The sequence below is a fragment of the Bos taurus genome, chromosome 14, assembly GCF_002263795.3.
Source record: "Bos taurus isolate L1 Dominette 01449 registration number 42190680 breed Hereford chromosome 14, ARS-UCD2.0, whole genome shotgun sequence".
Classification (NCBI taxonomy): Eukaryota; Metazoa; Chordata; class Mammalia; order Artiodactyla; family Bovidae; genus Bos; species Bos taurus.
In genome coordinates, this window is record NC_037341.1 from 64351332 (window position 1) to 64375786 (window position 24455).

Genomic DNA, 24455 nt, shown 5'->3' on the forward strand with positions numbered 1-24455 from the left:
ACACAAAATAATTTCTCTGTTTGCTGTGGTCAGAAAAGACCATAAGGAAGCAAAGCAGAACCTGAGAGGACCAGTTAGGAGGCTATTGCAAAAAAGCAAGTAAGAGATGAAGGTGGCCTATAATTTTTTGTCTGGCTATTAAAATTTTTAACTTCCAAGCTGCCTTAAATTTTGATCTACTCAAACCATTTCATCCATATGATATTACCGTGATTTGTTTCTACAATTCATACCTAATAATGTCACTCCTCAGAGATTCCTCATTTTATATCTTCAGGTAAAAATTCAAAGTACCAAAAGATGACAGATCATATCCATGCTCTGGAGCTTATCTCCCTTTATAGCATCCTCTCTTATTCTACCTCTTTTTTTGTTGTAGTTCATTCACTAAGTCATGTCCAACTCTTTGCGACCCCATGGACCGCAGCACACCAGGCTTCCCTGTCCTTCACTAACTCTCGCAGTTTGTTCAAACTCATGTCCACTGAGTCGGTGATGTCATCCAACCATGTCATCCTCTGTTGCCCGCTTCTCCTCCTCTTTCCTTTAGCCAGTTATCTACTTGAAGCCTAGATTCTCTCCATAGGTTATAAAACTTCCTCAGATCTCCATGCCTTGGGCCATATTTTTCTTCTTCTAGAATTATCCATCATCAACTCCCTTCTCTTGTCTGACTTACTCCAACTCATCATAAAGATTCATATTAAAGATTAAGGAAGAAGCTTATTTTTTTTTTGGAAGGGTTTCTGAACTTTTTCCTTCCCTATTCCAAGACAAAAATGATTAGTCTTTTCTGTGGAATCAGTACATTTATAGCATCTACTTTCTACCAAGAACAGTTTTAGGAGTTGGAGAATCACAGAAAACTAAGCTACAATATTTGTGCTCAAGGACCTTGTTCTAGAAGAGAAGACACATAAATATATAATTACATTGTAGTGTGATAGGTGTCCTAGTAGAAAGTATGATCTTGAGAGAAGGATATGAGTGACGTGTTCCTAGAAGAGGATAAATCCATATCAGTTTTTAAAGAATAACTCAGAGTTTATCAAGCAGAAAAGGTGCATGGGTTAGGGCAAATATATAAGACTTAAAGAACAATATGTCCATCAGCACTGGACTCCAAATGGAGAGTGCAGCTCAGTTGGTGAGGCAGGTAGTCTGTTGGGTCTCTAGAGCTAGAACACTGATAGCCAGTTTTCAGCCCTGGTGTATTCTTGCCTCTTTTTTCCAAAACGGTATTTCAAACTACTTTGTAAAGTAAGCACAAATGTGTTAGAAATGTCATGAACATAGGGGAAAAGGAGATGCGTAACCCGAAATCAATCATAATAACACATAGTAGTAACCTGAGAAAAAAAATGGAATATTCAAGTCATGTACTCTTACACAAGATCCACTGACTGTTTGACTAGTTGCCAAAAAAGAAATAGGAAAAGAAAATGAAAAGCAAAGTCTTTGCTTTGTCTTCAGTAGTTTTACACGTCCTTTCAAGAAAGAAATTACTTGAGCTAGTTTGCCTTCTCTTACCTTTTGTAAAATGCCCTTGCTGAGGAATCCACTAACCATATGGTTTCTTCCAATATTCTCTCCTTTCTCCCCCTTCTCCCTTAGTATCTTTTTGCTACATACATTGCTCCTTCAGCCACTCTTGACATTGGACTTCAACAGGAAAAGAAAAGAGAAATTTATATGAAAATACAACCACCATTTGAAGACCTTTTTGATGCAGCAGAAGAATATATCCTCCTCCTCCTTCTTGAGCCTTGGACAAAGATGATAAAATCAGACCAAGTTGCTTACAGAAAGGTATCGTGGCACTGATCAGCTGTGTGTAAACCATTCAGGTTTACTGCAAAACTGATGATAGGCAACATTGTTAACTTGCAGGAGAGAAAAGCTGAAAAAGGTCTCACATGGGCCAGGAACTCAGAGTTAAGATTTGGGCAGACACAAATTTGGGGCAGGGAAAGTATTGATTCACTTAGTTTTTCCCCATTTCCCTGTTGTCTCCTAACAAAAGACGAAAATTGATGTCATTTTTAATTCTGTCTACAAATATGTCAGCAGAGAAAAATCTGAGTTTTGGATTCTTGTGAACCAGTAAAATGTGGCATGATAATATACTAGTTTTGTCATTTCTTGCCATTTCTCAGCAGCGGCTTTAAATAATTTTGATTAATGGAAGGAGCCTGTGTATTTTTATTCTGGATGAGTTACAGTAAATACTACACCCATGGAAAATGTAAACATTCCATATGTATTGTGGAAAACACATTCTGTGACTTAAAGCACTCTCAGATGTTCATCAGGTCAGACTGCTTGATTTGAGAAAAGTGCCAGCACACCTTTTTTCATTCCAAAAGAGCTGATTTTAAGTCTAGGTGCTTGAATATTTTCACTATTCTTATTGATGTGTGGAAGATTAATTTGAATCACAAATGAAAGCCATTTGTGGGTATTTTTAATATTAAGTTACTGCATGTACCCTTACCTTATTGAATTATAACCAATATAACACGATGGCTTATTAAATTCATTGACCAAAATAATGAAAATTTCATTCCTGATTTCTTTTTGTCCTGAAAAATTAACATTCACATCCTTTCTACCACAGAAATGCATGTTTTACACTAGGAATATTGGGATATCATATGAAATTTTTGAAAACTTCTCTCCAGTCATGATTTAAATACAGTATATGGTATAGAGCAAAATGAATCTGAGATATGGTCCCACGATGACAAAAGTAATTTAGAATTATAGCTAACTTCCCTAACACCAAGAAGTTTCGGCATTAGCCGTGATTCTTATGAAATGCCTGGGACAAATTATATGCTCTTTTTTTAAAGGAAAAGTAAATTTCTCTTAATTCTACAAGCTTCTTAAATTCAGCCCAAAGGACCTCTGTAAAAGTTCGGCTGACTGGATTATGTGGACCCTTTCCCAAAAAGGATGAGCAAGGAGATTTAACCAAAATTAAATATTAAATACAGGAAGTTCTCCGTCAGCCAAACTGATTCTTGCCGGCAGTAGAGAAATGGAAAATGATCTTGTTCTCCTGACGGTGTAAAGCAGTGCAGCACACAGGCTGAAGGCTGGGTCCTGCTGTGAGGTTTAATTTCATGATTGAGTAGAGTCCCATCATTTTTTTCTTCTACTGTGGATTATTTGGTCCCCTAAAGCTAGCTGTGCCTATCTTCATGTCAAGTCGCTCAGTCATGTCTGCCTCTTAGCGACCCCATGGACTGCAGCCCACCAGGCTTCTCTGTCCATGAGATTTGCCAGGCAAGAGTACTGGAGTGGGCTGCCATTGCCTTCTCCAATCTTCATGACTATTATCCCATTATAATGAATAGAAGCTGGGAATGTGACCCACCCAATGTGTTTGCATTGTCTGTTATTTCACACGGGGTATCCAGAAAGGAGGAATGGTCTTTGGTGGCATTGTATCATTACCCAGACATGTATGCATCTTCTGTTTTATCACGTGCATTTGCAGTCTGACTTTGCTGTAACTAGTGTTTTTCACTATGTAGGTCTTCCTGCTTTTGCCTCCACACTAACTTACTTTATTGGCAAGTGTATTTGTTTTTTAGCCCACTGTTATTGGCAAATTGTGCATTCTTTCCCCACTTCTTCATAATGCATACTCTTTTGATGTTACAAACTTTGTTATTGTTTTATTATAGGTGGAGCTGGTGGAAGAAACTCGACAGCTGGATTCCACATACTTGAGAAAGCTACAGGCTTTGCATAAAGAGACAGTTTTCAAGAAAGCTGAGGTAAGAAACTCTCTACTTAGAAAAACAAACATTTTAACCTGCAGAGGATTTTCACTGCATGTATTGGTGGTGTGTGGGAATAGGGATCATTGATTGAGGAGCTCATGTATGATAAAGTAGGGGGCAGGCAGTTCCATTTTCTGCTGCTGCTTTGCCTAACATGCTGCGTATGACAGGTATCACATTTTACTGACACGTTATTTAACAACAAAGCCAGAAAAAGAAAGCAGATGAAGTCGTGTAGGGAGCCAAGATACTCATTTGCCTTAGAGTCTTCAAGCCACGTTATATTCCTTTGGATGTTACTGGCTATTTTCTGTATGGCAGCAACTCTACTTGTTGTCAAGTTACAAAAAGAATTAACTTGAGTTTTCCAAACAGAAAAGGAAGTGTTGTGTGACAGCAATAAGCAAAACAAGAAAGAAAAATATGGAAAGGCTTTAACGGAGTCAATAAAAAGATCATAGGATTGACTGTGATAGTCAGGTGTTGTTTTGATATATAAATTTACAAATTTGTGATTATCTAAGTAAGCCATGATAGATCCATAAGGCCGTAAGATTAAATGTGTGTATCTACATAAAAATGACAGTTTAGGTTCATATTTATTAACATGGAAAATGCCGAGGACATGTTATTATATAAATATGTGGGGAACAAACACTGGTCTGATGTAATCCTATTCATATAAAATTATACATGCATTTCTACTTGTATACATATATGCAAAGAGAGCTATTTGGAAAAATGTTCATCAAAATGTTAAAGATAGTTAGCTCTGAGTGACAAGATTTCAGATGATTTTTTTACTTTCTACTTTCTACCTATCTGAAATCTTTATTCTTTTAAACTTTTACACAGACAGTAAAGTTATTTTTTAGGTATATTCATGATTTTGCCTTATACATATAGAAATTCTTTATTTGAAATTCCACTAATTAATATCTGGAAAGGATACATAAAAATTCATGAAGATAGTATATTATAAAGTTATATCTTAAAATTTTTTTAACATATTATTCATAATACGTCTACCTATTAAAATTTTTTAAATATAGGAGTTTATCTCATGGTCTGATGTTTTTCAAAAACAAGTAGGAAAGTGAATTAATTATTCAGCAAGTTACATAGGAAGGATTTCTAAAGAATAAGCCTCGCTAGCTTTTTGCCATGAAGGGCTTATAAACTGTTCATGAAGCATCAGAGGTCTTAAAAATAACTTACAATTGACTGTTCTATGAGGGTGATTACATCTAAAGTATCTTGTATTACTCTATAACTTAAAAAATTTTATAGGTAAAATAATGTTTTATATTCATGATTTATTATTAAGGAAAAGAACCAAGTTACAAAACCACACATAGTTGTATAGTACTATTTCCATATTTAATAAATTATGTTATGTGTAAAAAAAGACCAAATGGATACACATAGAAATGTGGTGGTTATCTCTGGGTGGTGGTACTATGTATGCGGTTCGTTTTCTTTTTATTACAAAAGACATACTACTTCTATACCAACAAAAATAGTAAGATTAATATTTTATAAGCAAGTGTTTACTAAATGTTTACTAATGTTCCTGAAAAGAAGGGAATAGAATGGAAAGGACCAGAACAGAATTTGATGTGTTAGAATCACATTCTAGATTCTTTACCCAGTTCTACCATTGAATTGATAAATGCCATTGGCCTGATAATTAATTTTTATTTGTTTATCTTTAACTTTGGAAAGTAATTTGTTGTATTTAAGAGATTTTTATGAAAAGTATTATTTCACTAGGACACTACTTCTGAAATTGGAACTGGTATTTCACCACTTCCTCATGTCTCTAAAAACACAGAATACTGGAATATGGTTCCTGAAGAATATAGGCATTTTAATTTTAATGAACTGCTTAACAACAAACTGGAGTTTGAACATTTCCGTCAGTTTCTTGAGGCTCATTCTTCAAGGTGAGAAACATAACCATTTTAAAATTTCTCGATTAAAACAATTTTCTAAGCTACTTATTTTTTAAGCTGCTTGTTTTGATTCAACATATGATAAAAATGATCTGATGCTTGGTTTTACCCATTTCTGTAAAAATTAATGAGCATAGTTATCTGAAACGTATATGGTTAACTTTTTGTTGGGAATTGCATTTTGATAATAGCAGCCTCCAGAATGTTATTTTGAGTGGTCAAACAATATTTGTTGATACTTTTAGCACTGGCTAAATTAAAACACCAGTATATGTCATTTTTCCCTATTTTGACTTTTCTTTCTTTTGTGTTTTTCTAGACAAGTGCTCTGATTACTAGTTCTGAGAAGCTTCTCTTTTGTATTTCACTGAGCTATTAAAATTACTGTGCTGCTTTGTGGCTTTTGTTAGTTAATACACAAATGAAGCATTGTAGTTCTGCATAGAATCTTGGTACCTTATGACACATTTATCTAATATAAAGTGAAGTATTCATCATATTTTTCTCTAATAATTTTCTCCCAAGTTAGGAAAAACTGGCTAGACCTGGGAGCCAAATTTCACATACATAGTTTCCCTTTTTTGTGATGATAATTATTCTAAATTTAACATGTTGCCAAATAGACATGCAATAGGTGGGAATTTTTCCATCTTTGAAATTGATAGTACTAGTCCATCATTAATGGAAGAACTCTGAGACCCTACCAGTATGGTGGTAGGTTCTTTCCTGATCCCAGTATTCCTTGTATTCATATATATATTTAGCCAGGACGGGACACAGTATTGTACTCATTAGTTCCATGGTCTAATCAGTTGTGTTAAACTACTCAACACAGCACTTTCTAAGTTCTGTCAGATCAATTACTTGTTTGGTGTTTAACAGAATTGAAAGAAAGAAATAAGATGGGCTGTACTTTGTTTTCATTTTAGCATGGACCTTATGTGCTGGACAGACATTGAACAGTTCCGAAGAATAACTTACAGAGATCGAAAGCAAAGGGAGGCAAAATCTATATATATAAAAAACAAATACCTCAATAAAAAGTATTTCTTTGGGCCCAACAGTCCAGCTTCTGTGTATCAACAGGACCAGGTATTAACATGGAAGCGTATTTTCTACATTTTAAGTATGAAAACTAGTAATTTATTTCTTTTTGCTAACAACCTGAAAGTCATCTTTTTTCTTTTGCTTTTATGACTTATCAGTTAGATACTTCTGATATCTTTTTTTAGGTATTCATAATAATCTACAAATGTCTGCAATGTGGGAGATACTTTAAAACTAAAGTATTATATATTATTAAAACTTTGTTATTTATTAAGGTGATTTATTGAATAAAATTAACTATCATTCATCTACTCACCCATTCATTCAGCAAATATGGGTGCCTGTGGAATGCCAGACACTGTCCTAGGTGCCAGGACAAATGGCAAACAAGGTGAACAAAGTCCTTGCATCTTTCAGTGGGTAGAAAAACGGCTACTATTAGCTGTTAAGCCTCATCTCTACCTCTTTTCTGTTCTTCTCTTAACTGATATTGCTCAAAACATAATCAATCTTTGAAAAATCCTGTTTGCCATTGAATTGTCCTCCAAAACTATTTCTGTTGACCAGGAACATAGATTTTCCATTTTGTTGAGCCAAAATCATAAGGCCTTAATCACAACTTATTAATAAGTGTACAAATGTAATGGGATTCAGCAATGGGTTTGAGTGTTCATGTAATTGATACATGAGATATGGCTTAATTTTAATGACTTTGAAATATAAAATTAAGTGTTATAATTTATTTAACTTGAAGTTTGCTAGTACTAGAAGTTTGCTAGATCAAATGTATAGCATTTGATTTCTTTATTTTCATAGTTTAAAACAATGCATACCATATGCATTGTTCATAATTAATTAAGATCCTGCCTTCCCAGGGATCCAACCCAGGTCTCCCATATTGCAGGCAGATTCTTTACCAGCTGAGCCACCAGGAAAGCCCAAGAATCCTGGAGTGGGTAGCCTATCCCTTCTCCAGCGGATCTTCCTGACCCAGGAATAACCCAGGGTCTCCTGCATTGCAGGTGGATTCTTTACCAACTGAGCTATCAGGGAAGCCCTATATCATAATGGCATCAGTTCAGTTCAGTTGCTCAGTTGTGTCTGACTCTTTGTGATGCCATGGACTATAGTACTCCAGGCTTCCCTGTCTATCACCAACTCCCGAAGTTTACTCAAACTCATGTCCATTGAGTCGGAGATGGTATCCAAAAATCTCATCCACTGTCATCCCCTTTTCCTCACGCCTTCAATGTTTCCCAGCATCAGGGTCTTTTCCCATGAGTCAGTTCTTCACATAAGGTGGCCAAAATATTGGAATTTCAGCTTCAGCATCAGTCCTTCCAATGAATATTCAGGTCTGATTTCCTTTAGGATTGACTGGTTGGATCTCCTTGCAGTCCAAGAGACTCTCAAGAGTCTTCTCCAACACCACAATTAAAAGCATCAGTTCTTCGGCGCTCAGCTTTTCGTTATAGTCCAACTCTTACATCTGTACATGACTACTGGAAAAACCATAGCTTCGACTAGACGGACCTTTGTTGGCAAAGTAATGTCTCTGCTTTTTAATATGCTGTCTAGATTGGTCATAACTTTCCTTCCAAGTAGCAAGCGTCTTTTTATTTCATGGTTGCAGTCACCATCTGCAGTGATTTTGGAGCCCCCAAAAATAAAGTCAGCCACTGTTTCCACTGTTTCCCCATCTATTTGCCATGAAGTGATGGGACCAGATGCCATGATCTTCGTTTTCTGAATGTTGAGCTTTAAGCCAACTTTTTCACTCTCCTCTTTCACTTTCATCAAGAGGCTTTTTAGTTCCTCTTCCCTTTCTGCCATAAGGGTGGTGTCATCTGCATATCTGAAGTTATTGATATTTCTTCTGGCAATCTTGATTCCAGCTTGTGCTTCATCCAGCCCAGGGTTTCTCATGATGTATTCTGCATATAAGTTAAATAAGCAGGGTGATGATATACAGGCTTGATGTACTCCTTTCCCACTTTGGAATCAGTCTGTTATTCCATGCCCAGTTCTAACTGTTGCTTCTTGACCTGCATACAGATTTCTCAAGAGGCAGGTCAGGTGGTCTGGTATTCCCATCTCTTTCAGAATTTTCCACAGTCTTTTGTGATCCACACAGTCAAAGGAGTCCAAAATGTAGTACTTGGATGCAATCTCAAAAACCACAGAATGATCTCTATTCGTTTCCAAGGTAAACCATTCAATATCACAGTAATCCAAGTCTATGCCCCAACCAGTAATGCTGAAAAAGCTGAAGTTGAATGGTTCTATGAAGACCTACAAGATCTTCTAGAACTAACACCCAAAAAAGATGTTCTTTTCATTATAGGGGACTGGAATGCAAAAGTAGGAAGTTAATACCTGTCGTAACAGGCGAATTTGGCCTTGGAGTACAGAATGAAGCAGGGCAAAGGCTAATAGAATTTTGCCAAGAGAACACACTGGTCATAGCAAACACCCTTTTCCAACAACACAAGAGAAGACTCTACACATGGACAGCACCAGATGGTCAATACTGAAGTCAGATTGATTATATTCTTTGCAGCCAAAGACGGAGAAGCTCTATATAGTCAGCAAAAACAAGACTGGGAACTGACTGTGGCTCAGATGATGAACTCCTTATTTCCAAATTCAGACTTAAATTGAAGAAGGTAGGGAAAACCACTGGACCATTCAGGTATGACCTAAATCAAATTCCTTACAGTAGAAGTGAGAAATAGATTCAAAGGATTAGATCTGTTAGACAGAGTGCCTAAAGAACTATGGACAGAGGTTTGTAACACTGTACAGGAGGCAGGGATCAAGATCATTCCCAAGAAAAAAAATGCCATAAAGCAAAATGGTTGTCTGAGGAGGCCTTACAAATAGCTGTGAGAAGAAGAGAAGCAAAAAGTAAAGGAGAAAAGGAAAGATATACCCATTTGAATGCAGAGTTCCAAAGAATAGCAAAGAGAGATAAGAAAGCCTTCCTCAGTGATCAATGCAAAGAAATAGAGGAAAACAATAGAATGGGAAAGACTAGAGATCCCTTTAAGAAAATTAGAGATACCAAGGGAATATTTCATGCAAAAATGTGCACAATAAAGGACAGAAATGGTATGGACCTAACAGAAGCAGAAGATACTAAGAAGAGGTGGCAAGAATACACAGAAGAACTATACAAAAAAGATCTTCATGACCCAGATAATCATGATGCTGTGATCACTCATCTAGAGCCAGACATCCTGGAATGTGAAGTCAAGTGGGCCTTAGAAAGCATCACTACGAACAAAGCTAGTGGAGATGATGGAATTCCATCGAACTATTTCAAATCCTGAAAGATGATGCTGTGAAAGTGCTGCACTCAATATGCCAGCAAATTTGGAAAACGCAGCAGTGGCCACAGGACTGGAAAAGGTCAGTTTTCATTCCAATCCCAAAGAAAGGCAATGCCAAAGAGTGCTCAAACTACTGCCCAGTTCCACTCATCTCACACGCTAGTAAAGTAATGCTCAAAATTCTCCAAGCCAGGCTTCAGCAATATGTGAACCGTGAACTTCCAGATGTTCAAGCTGGATTTAGAAAAGGCTGAGGAACCAGAGATCAAATTGCCAACATCCGTTGGATCACAGAAAAAGCAAGAGAGTTCCAGAAAAACATCTACTTCTGGCTTTATTGACTATGCCAAAGCCTTTGACTGTGTGGATCACAACCCTAATGGCATACATTTGTTAAGGGAAGAAAAAAAATGAATCTCAGATTAATTCAGTAAATTAAAGAAAAATTCAGAGGTATTCACAAGTAGGGCATACCAAGTTTAAAATCTAGATCTTTGAGGGGAAAATAAACAAAAGTTCTTGGGAGTAAGTGAGAGAAGAAATTCTAGAATTAAGCAACCTTAAGAAGAATGTCTTGCCTTTGGTTCCCTGAGATACAAATCTGGGATGTATTAGCAAAAATGGCTGGGAGTATCTCAATAAGCATAAGTATGAAATAAACACTTGGAAAGTGTTTGTTTTCTATTTGGCTTGTGCTGCATTGCATGAGGTTTCATGGTATCTGATGCTACTGTGTGAACCTTCCATAGTAAAACTTGCTGAGAATTAAAAATGCAGTGGAAAAAGTCACCCATTGCTGTCATAGCAAATGGTTGGGCTTATTACAGAAGAGTTTTCCAAATGACCCTTCTTCCTCACCTTTGTCTTTCATTTTATTTGCCTATTTTATACTTAAGGATACCTGTATCACTTTATGCTTTATATAGACCACGCTAGTTCTAATTTTAGTTGTGGCCAGTTTGCAGTTTGATTAGCAAAGTAGTCTTTTATTCTCTTTTCTTCTTATTTTTATACAGAAACCATATTATTGTTTATACTATTTGATAAATATTATTAAAACATGGTGAAGAGAGTTTCTCTTTTTTGTTTTTATATAAAACAATATTATTACTAGGATTTAACCTTATTAATAAAAGGAGAGCTAAGAAGAGATAATTTTTCCAATGAGGAGTCTAATTTTTCTTCCTCTGTGCAAACAACTCACCGATTTTGAGTGATATGTACACAGAAACAGGTAAAAACCACAATGATTTCTAGTAGGAAATGGCCATTAGTATTTTTTAATTTATTAATTTTATGGCCATTAGTATTTTTGAAATCAGTAATTTTGTAGAAGATGTTTTGGCTACAGAGAAATTGTGTCTTATAAAAGGGCTACTGATGCATGTCAGCGACTATTGTCTGTGCAACCTGGCCTTTTTCTGCTTCCTATCATCTCTGTTTTCTTCTTTGAAGTTGTTGGAACAGCCCTACCTTGCTACCACCATCATTCCACTATCTCCAACCCAGTGTTTATTGGTAATATGCACATTTATAATACCTGAGTCGTTTGTCTCTTAATGAAGTAATGCCTTATTTTTCTCAAACAAAAGAAAATGCCTACTCAAAGAAGTCCATTTGAGTAGAATCAGAGCTTCATAGAATATTAGACCTAGAAGAGAACTTAGAAAACTAAAAGACTATAACGGCCTTACTTTACAGTTGAGGAAATTGAAGCCATAGAGAAAAAAAAATGGCCTTGCAATTGTCACACAGGATACAAAGCCCTGTGTCCTATGAAACAAGACTAAATTAGCAAAATCATACTTCTAAAACAACCACCACATAAACCACGATTCTCTGTTTGATATTAGGGGAGTTATCTGTCTTTACTATACACAATAAAGCCAGGAGCTATTTTATAGAAAATGAAAATCATGGGCTCGGCATAGGGTTTTGGGGTGAATGAATAAATTAATGACCATTAGTATTTCTTTGCTTATACAGAAGTTTGTTTCATTTTTTCTTTCTTAGATAATGAATTTAAGTGGTGGCTGGGGAAAGATTCTCCATGAGCAACTTGATGCAGCTGTTCTAATCGAAATTCAGAAGCATGTCCTAAATAGACTAGAAAATGTTTGGTTGCCGTTGTTTCTTGCAAGTGAACAGTTTGCGGCACGTCAAAAGATAAAGGTATATAAGTTAATATAAACTTGGGATAGCAACTGACAGCACCTCTCAAAACATTAAATGTGCGTACCTGTTGACTCAGCTATTGTACTACTGTGGCATAGTGGTTAAGAGCTGAGAGTCACACTTCTCAAGTTTTAATCTCTACACTGCCACATATTAATTGTACAATACTACGTTTTATAAACGTTAGTTTTCTCATTTGGGAAAAAATGGAGTTATTAAGAGTAATAGCTTCATAAGATTGTTATGAAGAGGAAATGATATATGTGTAGTTTCTTAGAATGGTGCCTGGCACACAGCAAACAGCCACATATTGTCTTAATGTAGTTGCTATTTTTTATATTAGTATTGAGTCTTCATATAAATGGACAAGGGTATACAAATGGGAATAATCAAATGAATAATGATAATTCCATACTGTGGAAAACTATGCAGATTTCCATATAAAATGAGATTATAAAAATGAGATTTCTACAAATATTGATGATGAAACATGTTATTTACTGAGTGAAACAAGCAGGATCAGAGCAATCAAACATAGAAGACAATCCCATTATATATGCTTATATCTCTATACATGTCTATGCATTTCTCTCTCCTCTCTATCTCTATTTATGTTTAAAAGCAAAGATCAAAAAAGGATCTACCTCCTGGGAATGGGTATGGGGAGTGAGAAAGATTTTTACTTTGTACAGTAGGGTTTTTGTTGTTGTTGCTTTACTTCGTTTAGTTTGTGTTTTATAAGAAGCAGGTATTGCTTTGATAATTTTAGATGTCATTATCACATCCAAAATCAGGCAAACCTGATCTTTACAAAATGAATACAAGGAGTAAAGAACATGTAATTCTGGAGTTTAGTGTGCAAAGCACATGCTATTAGTATTGACCAGGAAGGATGTTAAAAACCTGCCTTCCATATTTAATTTATCAAACACTTTGAGTCTTACTTATCTGGAAAGATCCTTAGTCTTCTGAGCACTTTAAGTTATGGAAAACACAGTACAGCTGGAAACATGGAACTTACAGTCTAATCAAGGCTATGGGTTTTCCAGTGGTCATGGATGGATGTAAGAGTTGGACTGTGAAGAAAGCTGAGCCAAAGAATTGATGCTTTTGAACTGTGGTGTTGGAGAAGACTCTTGAGAGTCCCATGGACTGCAAGGAGATCCAGCCAGTCCATCTTAAGGGAAATGGGTCCTGGGTATTCATTGGAAGGACTGATGTTGAAGCTGAAACTCCAATACTTTGGCTACCTGATGTGAAGAGCTGACTCATTTGAAAAGACCCCGCTGCTGGGAAAGATTGAGGGCAGGAGGAGAAGGGGACGACAGAGGATGAGATGGCTGGATGGCATCACTGACTCAATGGACATGGGTTTGGGTGGACTCTGGGAGTTGGTGATGGACAGGGAGGCCTGATGTGCTGCGGTTCATGGGGTCACAAAGAGTCAGACATAACTGAGCCACTGAACTGAACTGACAGTACGGGGGAGAAGACCTGACTTGTTTTAAGCAGAAAGTTCATGGAAATAAGCTTTGGGACAATTCAGATTTCCTCATTTCCTTTCTTCAGCAAACTCTAATTGTCTATCCAAAGCCAAGTAAAAAGATATTTGGCTTACTAATCTTGTTTACCATGTTTTCTCACTATGATTATCACAGTAATATTTATTCTAATTTACAGCTCCTTCCTGATTTAGCAATTCTTTGGGTGGCCAACAGCATACACTGATTCTGGCAGCCTTAAGCAAAGACAAAGGGGAAGGGAGATCAAGAATTTGTAATAAAGTTATGCTGGAGCATCTCACACACTCAGGGGAAGAGTTGACACCCAAGCTTTATTTCTAAAGCTGGCCAGGGGCCAGGACAGCCCTGGGAACTCAGCAAAAAGACTTCTCACATCTTTTCTCCACCATGTAGCTACCAAGAGACTCAGCAGCAGTGATTCCAGTCCCTGTCTTTCTATGTCAGCTCCTGGATCTACCTGCTATTGAGGAGAGTTGCCGAGCACAGACTTGGCAAGGGTGGTTCCCCCAAATGGAAAATACTGTGAACAGGCAATAACCTTAAGAATTGTCTACTGTGTTCCCTCCCTGTATTGAGTAACTTTTGTACTTTTTTTTTTTTTAGTCCAGCCTGATTCTTTCTATTACAATTTTTACAGTGTTGTGTTGGTTTTTGCCATACAACAACACAGATCAGCCAGAATTATACATACCTGCCCTCCCTTCCTAGCCTCCCTCCCCTCCTGCCATCCCGTCCCTCCCAGTCATCACAGAGCCCCAGATTCTCACCAGCTATCCATTAGTTGTGGCTGGAGAATAGCACAAAAATCTGGGAAGTCTTAATTATCTTTCCAGCTTCAGTTTCCATGTGACTCAAAGTTGTCTACCTTTGGGGCAGTACACTCAGGTGTCATTATCTCCATTTTGCAGATGAGGAAACTTCAGAGAATTTGAGTGACTTGCCCAAGGACCTGGGCAGGGCTTCCATTTCTAAGTCTTAATCCTCTTTCTCCTGTTTTCTCTCTTATCCACACTGACCTTTAAAAACAAATATTTTTGATTGCGTCAGGTCTTGGTTGTGCCATGCAGAATCTTTTGTTGTAGTATGGGCTCGGTAGTTACAGTAGCATGCAGGGTTAATTGCCCCATGGCATGTGGGATCCTAGTTCCCCAACCAAGGACCAAACCCATGTCCCCTGCATTCAAAGGCGGATTCTTAACCATTGGACCACCCACCAGAGAAGTCCCCCACACTGACCTTTACTGCATTTTTTAAAGCTGTTGAATCAGTGACTTCAACACTGTGGACATTCTGAATAACTGGATAAAATCATTGGTTTTGCTTCTAGGTACAGATAAAAGACATAGCTGAAGAGCTTTTACTACAAAAGCGTGAAAGGAAAATTGGAGTCTGGAAGGCAAGTAGTATTTGTTATATTCTTCCTTTTTTAAGTTCCAACTGTCAAAGTATTTTTCTTCCCCTTCCTATACAAAGATCTTCATTGTAGATAATGCTTTCTAAACCAGCAGATGCTGACACTATTCTTAACTGGCTGAAGGACTCTCAGGTAAAGTGTAATTCTACTAGAGCCCTTAAAGATTTCCTTGACCTGTTCAACTCTGGAAGTGTGTGATTGGATTTTAAATATATATTTTTAGTTATTTTGCTTGTGATGGATTTATTGAGACAGGCTGTTTTTCCAGCATGTGGTAGCTTATTTATTACTGGGAGTAGATTACACAAAAAGAATGAGGAGTATGCAGCGGAATCAGTAACTTAAATTATCTTACATTATCCTCTTCATTTAGAAGTACATTTTAACTTTAAAAGAATTAAGATAACTGTCATTTTGGTGATTATTTAAACCACTATAATATGATACCTTCTTAGAAATTGCCTATTTTTCTTCTTAACAAGAATGATAAACACAGTCTTCTTTTTGAGCCTACAAATTTATTTGTATTCATCCTTCTGTAGGTCTTGATAAAATGTCAAACTAGACCCAGGTGACCTTCTACAATCTAGCAAAGATAAAATCTGTTAGACTACTAGAGGAGTATATGTATCAGTTAGGATGTTTTTTTTCTGTGTTTTCTTCTCAAAAGGAAATAGTCTTATATTTGTCCCTTTTATATATTTTTCAAAATGCTAAATATAATGGGCTTATATTTCATATTATTGTGCATTATATATTATGTTATTTTCTGTTTAGTTAAATTATGGGTTTTAGTTAAATTACTAAGTTTTAGTATCTTAAGAAGCAGGTCTTAAAACATTATTTGTTGAGTGGGTTTTAAATAAACATCCCAGTCTAATACATAGTTGTTCCTATTTATAGGGCTATAATTTTAATATGGACCATCTGGTAAGGGTCTTAACTTTTTGTCCTTGAAACTCCACATGTGGCTCACTAAAATTGTGATAGACATCTATTCACTTTATCTGCGATGAAGGCACCACCATTCATCTCGACTGCCTGGAGCTGCGTTCACTTTGCAGTTTCCACCTCAGCAGTCACCCTCAAAGTCTTTCTCTGTAAAGCCCCTACTCCCCCAGGCAAAATTAGTTACTCCTTCCTTTGTGTTCCCATAGACTTTTTACATAGCTCTCTTAAACACTTTTATCGTTGGTCACATATGATTTGTTTCAAGAAACTTAGCTTACGCATTGTCAGTAACGGATATTTATTATGTATAATGGATATTTGTCATTGATTTTACTATAATTCCTAAGTTCATCCAAAAAATTGCCTTTAGAATGATGCTTCCTGGCATGGTTGTAGGCTAACCTCAGATTTTGGGAACTTCAATAAATTTATCAAATGTAAAAAAATCTATTCAGTAAATTGAATAAAACCTATTATGTTTTTTAATCTGAGAGGGTAAAGAGGGGGTGAATATGTGACCTAAAATGGTCAAGGTAAAAAAAGTAGACATAATAGGAGTTCCCTGGTAGTCTAGCAGTTAAGTATCCACCTGCCAACACAGAGGACTCAGGTTTGATCCCTGGTCCGGAGAGATTACACATTTGTGGGCGACTAACCCCTGTGCCAGGACTGCTGAGCCTGCACACCCTAGAGCCCATGCTCCACAAGAGAAACCACTGCAGTGAGACGCCATCGCACCGTAACTGGAGAGGAGCCCCGCTCACAGCAACTAAGACCCAGCACAGCCAGAAGGAAGTAAAGAAAGAAAAGTATATCAAGAAAAGCAGACATCATATACTTCAAAACTGAGAAGATATAAAATAAGTAATGCCTTTATAAAAGTAATGCCTTTATAGTAAAATAGTATGTCTTTTCTGTTGTGTAAAGTGAATCCTGGGTCAGAGAAAGTTTATCATCAAAAATATGCATTAATAGTTTCATTTCTTCTTGTTATTAATTATTAATAGTAATTTATTATTAAAATAATATAAAGATGCCCCACCTAAAAACTTGGTCTTTTGGGAATTCCCTGGTAGTCCAGTGGTGAGGACTCAGGGCTTTCATGGCTCTGCCCCAGGTTCGATCCCTAGTTAGGAAACTAAGATCCCACAAGCCCACAGCCAGAATCCAAAGCCAAAAACAAAGACAAAAAACCCCCATTATCTTTCTAGGATAGAATTATAGTGAAGCTCCACAGTAAATTTCCTATTTAAATTATAATAGGATTAATTGGTAATTTTTCCTACAATTTTTTAAAAAATATCTTAAATGTTAAACTGCTTTTACTTTTTGAAAGTCAGGAAAATTATATATTAATATATAACATCTAGTATACATAATTATAAAATAATATATAATCATAACATCGTGATTACTTTGTTGTGTTTAAGCACAGAATTCATACTATATACCCAAATGTAGTTTTTCACCATCTCTCAAACTCTAATGATTATTAACATTCTCAGTCCTCTGTAATATAATCATATGTTCTAAGTCATCCAATCATTTCATTTTCTCCCCATCTCTTAAAAAAATGATGCCATAAAAATATAAAGGAGACAAAAGGGAGAAGAAAAGAGAGGGGAATTTGCCAAATTCTCTTTATCCATGCTATAAATTTCAAAAGCCCAAAACAAAGGAGATAGAAGTTGGTAATTTTTAGCCTAATAAATGATTTTATTATTAATTTTTAGAACACAGCTAATTTTATGTATTCTCTGATTTGGACAGCCTGTGGAGAGTAAGTGGATATCTTCGTCTTGTGAAATCATTGCTTTCCGTAAAGCTTTATTGAATCCAGTTACTGCAAGACAATTTCAACGCTTTGTGGCTCTAAAAGGAGATTTATTGGAAAATGGGGTGCTCTTTTGGCAAGAAGTACAAAAATATAAGGTATTGTATTAGAAGCTGGAGAAAACCACCTCTTTTAAAGGAGGAAGTGCATTAACATATCAGATTCCTAACTATATGGACAAGATTTGTATCCTGACTTGATGTCTTCATCAGTTAGTTCAGTTCAGTTCAGTCGTATCCGACTCTTTGCGACCCCATGAATCGCAGCACGCCAGGCCTCCCTGTCCATCACCAACTCCCGGAGTTCACCCAGACTCACGTCCATCGAGTCAGTGATGCCCTCCAGCCATCTCATCCTCTGTTGTCCCCTTCTCCTCCTGCCCCCAATCCCTCCCAGCATCAGAGTCTTTTCCAATGAGTCAACTCTTCACATGAGGTGGCCAAAGTACTGGAGTTTCAGCTTCAGCATCATTCCCTCCAAAGAAATCCCAGGGCTGATCTCCTTCAGAATGGACTGGTTGGATCTCCTTGCAGTCCAAGGGACTCTCAAGAGTCTTCTCCAACACCACAGTTCAAAAGCATCAATTCTTCAGTGCTCAGCTTTCTTCACAGTCCAACTCTCACATCCATACATGACCACAGGAAAAACCATAGCCTTGACTAGATGGACCTTTGTTGGCAAAGTAACGTCTCAATATGTAAATACTGAGGTATTTATTGTCTGTATTAGATATATTTATTATTGTATAGTGAAGAGTAAGAGTTAGCCTTGAAATGATGGTATTAGATTTTTCAGGGTTTCACATATATTATATTCTAATGAGAATCTTCCTGAAAAGTTTTAACTATGTTTTTGCATATTACTTATCTATAAATGTACATTTTTTTCCTGAAGATACTCATATTCAGCACTTTAACCAAGGCTTCTTTACAAAAATTCCTCCTAACCATATTTGCAGCAATAGTGTTCAAAGATAATGGATTACAGAGAAATAAACCATCAGAAATGAAAGAGGCTTCTCTATCAGAATGGCCAAATTCTTAACAAAATAAGTGAAAGAGCAAGCTGTTAGCTATCAAAGCAGTTTATTATCAGGTTTAATTATTTGATGGAATCTCTGCATTGAAGAGAAGGAAAGGACTCTCTAGGTTATATAACCTAGATTTGAAAACAGGAATGTTGTCTCAAAATACATAAGAGTAGACATCCCTGCTCCCAAGGTAAGCAGGCTCATTACCTTGCCATCAGCCTGTTTAATCCCATTTTTATAAAAGTAGGGAGTAAAAATAAAACTGGAATTCAAGACAATAAGGCTTTCAGTTGAACTATGATCTAAGCACGGATTGCAGTGTGTGGTAAGTCGCTTTAGTTGTGTCTGATTCTGTGCAACCCTGTGGACTGTAGCCCACCAGGCTGCTCTGGCCGTGGGATTCTCCAGGCAAGAATACTGGAGTGGGTTGCTATTCCCTTCTCCAGGCAGGGATTATGCGACACTAATACTCTGCATCATGTTTATTCTATATAGTTAGTAGTTGCTCAATACCATTTTGCTTTCAGACTTTCTCCAGCATTCCATGAAACTGTTTTCTACTCTTTTCTGTTATCCACAGTTTTTGTACCTTTCTCAACACACAAATTTCTCTAAGGGAAAAAAAAAAAGTATTTTGAGATATAAGTTCTTTCAAAATCTATCACAAGATAAATAATATTAAAATAATTTTTTTGAAAATTAAAAAGGGGGTAGATTCTGTTTTCCAGAACAGGAAATTATTATGGTCTTTAAGCTAAAATGAATACGAGTAGGTCCAACCCTGTTACGACAAAAGGTAAGGAGATAAGCTGTGCAAAATAAGCATTTAAAAAAAACAGAGACTCATACATAGTCAACCCTTTGTGACTGTCACTCCTCCAAAGCTGCCCTTGGTCTTCATTTAAATATCTTTTCTGTGGTGTAGAATGGGGGACATGTAATCCTATATAGTTATTAAAAATCATGCTATTGAAGTGAATGTGTTTATTCAGTAAGTATTTACTAAATGCTAGATTGCAGAAATAAAAAAAATGGATATAATATATTGTCTTCCCTCGAGGAGGGGAATCATCCATGAAATATGATGGAATAACGTTGATTATAATCCATATTCTAACTGGTTATAGTTTTGATACAGTGGAGGGGATGATTCAGGGATGGTGGTAGGTCAGGGAGGTCTCAGCAGAAGTGATGATTCTTACAGAGAACTCTACTCAGTCCTCTGTAACGATTTATGTAGGAAAAGAATCTTTAAAAAAAGTGGTTATATGTGTATGTATAACTGATTCACTTTGCTGTACTCCTGAAACTAACATAACATTGTAAATCAACTCTACTCCCAAGAAAAATTTTTCAAAAAAAGAAGTGATGATACTTGAATTAGGTCTTGAGGAAGTTTGCCAGAAAGAAACCTAGCAAGTCTTAACTGAGCTCATTTTTATATGGCTTACTCATACTAAGTGTTTATGTCTGTCAGAGATTATCTTAATGCTTTTCACGTGATACCTACCTTATCCTTTATAAGAATCCTAGGTCAAAGCTGTTAATTCTCACCATTCTACAGATGAAGAAACTAAGGCACAGAAAAGTTAAACTTCTGCGCCTCATACAGCTAACTAAGTAGTAGAGCTGGAATTTGAGCCAAGACATTCTATTGCTAAAGCTTGTGGCCTTAACCACTAAGTTATACTCCCTCCCAGGGACGATTGTAATAATATGCAAAGGGGTGGCTCCTATGATCTTAATCAGAGATAGTTCTGAATTGTGAAAAGCTGGAAAGAACTATGATGTTGAACAGCAGGACATTGCTTACTTTAATTACAATACATCTATGCATGAGAATACTCTGAAGGCATTACAAATTTGCTGTTGGAAGATTAATCAGTGATGGGAAAAATATCTTCATCTTACTGATTTTTTAAAACCTAGCTACTAGAAAGCAGTATGATTTAATATAAAGTGTGTGTGTGTGTGTATATATCCCCAAAGAGAAAAGACTGGAAGGATATATACATCCAGCAAACACTTGCTGAGCATCTACCAAGGGCCAGGCTAAAACCTGTGGTCAAGCCTTTCCTCTCAGGGCTTGCAGTGTTAGAGGAGGGACAGACAAGTGACGGAGCGGGTGGTTAAGCGAGTGTGAGCAGCGCAACGGCTGGGAGACGCACGGGTGCAGTGAAGTCCCTGAGCTGGCCACCACCTAGACCGAGGCAGACACGGAACGTTTATTAGAGGACAGTACAGTTGACCCTTGAACAGCAAGGGTTTGAACTGCGAGGTCCACTTATATCTGAGTTTTTTTCAACAAATTCAGACTACAGTACTTCACAGTCCACTGTTGTTTGAATCCACAGGTGTGGAAACACAGATACAGATGGCCAACTGTAAAGTTATGCGTGGATTTTCAATTGCAAGGGCGGGGTTGGTGCCCTAACCACCCGCCACCCCTGGCCCGTGTTCAAGGGTCGACTGTGTGCTTAAACTGAGACCTTAACAATAAGTAAAAGTGAACTCAGCTAATGGTAGAGTAGGGCATAAAAACCAGAAAAAAATACCAGGTTGGATTCTGTCTAAATTCTGACTCTACAGTCTCAAAATTAACATTGTATAATTTCACAAATTTGTTTTTATTTCACAATCCTTATATTTCCATAATAATAAAAAACCAGGATCATTGTAAAGCAACTATACTCCAATACAAATTAATTTAAAAAATAATAATTAACTCAGCTCACCAAATATATGATAATTTCACTAGTAACAGCAAAAAATTTAATTTGGGGTAACATAGCAAGCATGTGTTATAAATAGGCATTTTCTGAGGGAATACTAAATTGCATAAAAATGCTAACTGTTGTCTCAGTGTAACATTTATATCAAGATTTTTCACATATAATTTATGCCAAACTTATAACTTATTTATGTAATGTTTTATATGGCAAACACCAGAAATTTTCTTTAACTGTCCTTAAGACCGTTATTATAATGCCTGTCATACAGTGAGCACTTAATAAATGCTGGCTAATTTCTGGCCTAGAATTACAAGTTTCCAAACTTTTGTGTTTTCTAGTGATTTAGAGAACAATATCTTTAGCAAAGAAACGTCATAATTCAAGCTCAGCTACCCTCTTTGTCTTAAAAAGTGATAGCCTTACATCTCTGACATAAAACTGGGTCTTTTATCATTACATATATCATTACTATGTTTAAATTCTTTAGCTATAAAGATGATAATGTAATAGGTTATCTGAAAAAATATAGATACTGAGATACATAATAATACACCTATTAAATACAGCATTCCCATTAATATGCTAGCATTTTTGAGTCTAAATCACCTTGGCATAGAAGCAGTTATGGTGGAAAAAGCTTTTGCATCCACTTGTAACTTGAGTTAGGTGCTTGTTCTCCATTGTGCCACTTACTTAGCTATCTCAGATTGGAATCATGTGTTTTCGTGCTTCTCATCCTGTAGATATTGAGCCTTTAAAGGACAGGTACTGTGTCTTGGGGCTCACCTCAAGGTCTGGCATATTGCAGGTACTTAATATGAATTTGTTAAATGAGTCAAAGCAGACACTAAAGCTGCTTCTTTGCCAGGAGAAGAAGCAACCAGGATTAAAATGAAATCTGTGTTTACTTAAGGTATATGTGTCAAAGTCTCAGGTTCCTTTAAAAGGCAAAGATTGACCGAATGAGTCAATGAACATGACGCACAAAGACATGAAGACACAGGCTAGGAGCAAAAAAGAAAAAGTCTTAGGTTCTTCAAATCCAAGAAAAATGAAATCTCTGATTTTTAAGATAGTCTTGACATGTCCCAGTACTCTCTTGACCTGAAGTTACAATTATATTAACTTAAAGACATATTGATGTATTCTGTAAAGTGTTCTATTAATGCATAGAGTCGGACACGACCGAGCGACTTCACTTCACTTATAAAGTGTTCTATTAATGCATTAATCACGTATTGATCTATCTTTCCTCCTTGTTTAGGACTTGTGCCATTCTCATTGTGATGAGTCTATCATACACAAGAAGATTATGACTATTATCAACTGCTTTATTAATTCCAGCATCCCCCCAGCTTTACAAATTGACATTCCAGTAGAGCAAGCCCAGAAGATTATTGAACACAGGAAGGAGTTGGGACCATATGTATTCAGAGAGGCACAGGTAAGAAATCAGGGCATGTAGTAAGCATACTTTAAAATAGATTAGTAGTCTAGATATTCTTTTAAAGTTTTTGTATTATTCATATTTGGCAAGGTTTGAATCCTCCTAATCCTGGGATTTATTCTATTTAATTAGAAAAACGTTGCCAACGCCACATAACATAGAAACTAGTAACTTGCTATTTTGCTGATGGTAATATACAGCAAGTACAATTTTTAAAATTCTATATACTTTGACTTTGCATGGTTATCATTTTATTTCTAATTTATAAATCCCCAACTAATTTCTCCTTCCTTTCCCACCATTCATATTTCCTTTTAAAATATCTGCTACCATAAGAAATGTGTAAATTATGTGTGTCCCAAGATTTGTGTATTTTTAAAAGTTGGAATATTCACATAGCTCATAAAGTAAGTGAGAGGAGATTTAAGTACCCAACCAACATAAAGTACACAAGCTCATGAAAGGAAAATCATGCCTGTTAACCTGCTCAAGTTACTTCTCTTTAAGATAAATAATAGAAAACAGTGATTTGCTGAACATAGTTTATTTGCATTTTGAAAAGCCTTTTAGTGATGTTGTTCCTGAAAAATGATTAAGAAAAATAAATTATAATAGGGGTAATAGGGAAGGCCCTGTCATGATTTAAGTGATATGAAACAGAGATTTAGGGTATGAATGCCCTTGAGCATGGAAAAAGACCATTATTCCTTAACATTTTCATTTGCAAGCCGGCTGTGTTCTAAGTCCTAAAAGGAACCGAAAGCAGACTCACCATCCAAATTATGCATTAAAATAGGGAAAAATATAGACAAATGATTGACGATCTGCTAGGGAGAAACAGAAAACATGGTGTCAGAATTGTAGCATCTGTTAATGAGAAGATCACTTAGCCTAGCCCGGTCTCTTGATGGCCAGGCCAAGGCTTGCCCATCCAGATCACAGCCTCGAGGCTGACGGTGAGCGTCTTGAGCTGCTTATGTTGGTTGGTTCCGCCACACTGTCCAGGGAGTGCAGCCAGGGAACTTTACTGGAGTCCTTTAGTTTATGCCTCTGTCTCATTCCCCAAAACAAAGTCCCAGATATATCTTAAATATAATCTTTAGGGTATCAGAGAACAAGAGAATATTTAGGGGCCTCACCTCACCAGGTCTATTGTTTCCGTGTTCCCTAAGGAAGCTCAGAGAAGGACATACCTCCTACCCAGGTGTGCAAGCCAGAGATCTG

General features: G+C 36.6%; 1 protein-coding gene and 1 long non-coding RNA gene across 5 annotated transcripts in view; one reads left to right on the forward strand and one right to left on the reverse strand.

Moving 5' to 3' along the window:
* Positions 1–24455, forward strand: part of RGS22 (regulator of G protein signaling 22) — a 141457-nt gene that overhangs the window by 92450 nt on the left and 24552 nt on the right. For all 4 annotated transcript variants that reach the window (XM_002692801.6, XM_059874374.1, XM_059874373.1 and 1 more), the window contains 8 exons: positions 1615–1809; positions 3693–3785; positions 5565–5737; positions 6676–6838; positions 12139–12297; positions 15151–15219; positions 17959–18120; positions 23049–23228. In XM_002692801.6, the coding sequence (XP_002692847.2) occupies positions 1615–1809; positions 3693–3785; positions 5565–5737; positions 6676–6838; positions 12139–12297; positions 15151–15219; positions 17959–18120; positions 23049–23228 (1194 nt within the window). The remainder of the gene's footprint in view (positions 1–1614; positions 1810–3692; positions 3786–5564; positions 5738–6675; positions 6839–12138; positions 12298–15150; positions 15220–17958; positions 18121–23048; positions 23229–24455) is intronic.
* The window catches only part of LOC132342150 (uncharacterized), a 162701-nt gene that overhangs the window by 71387 nt on the left and 66859 nt on the right, over positions 1–24455 (reverse strand). The window lies entirely within an intron of this gene.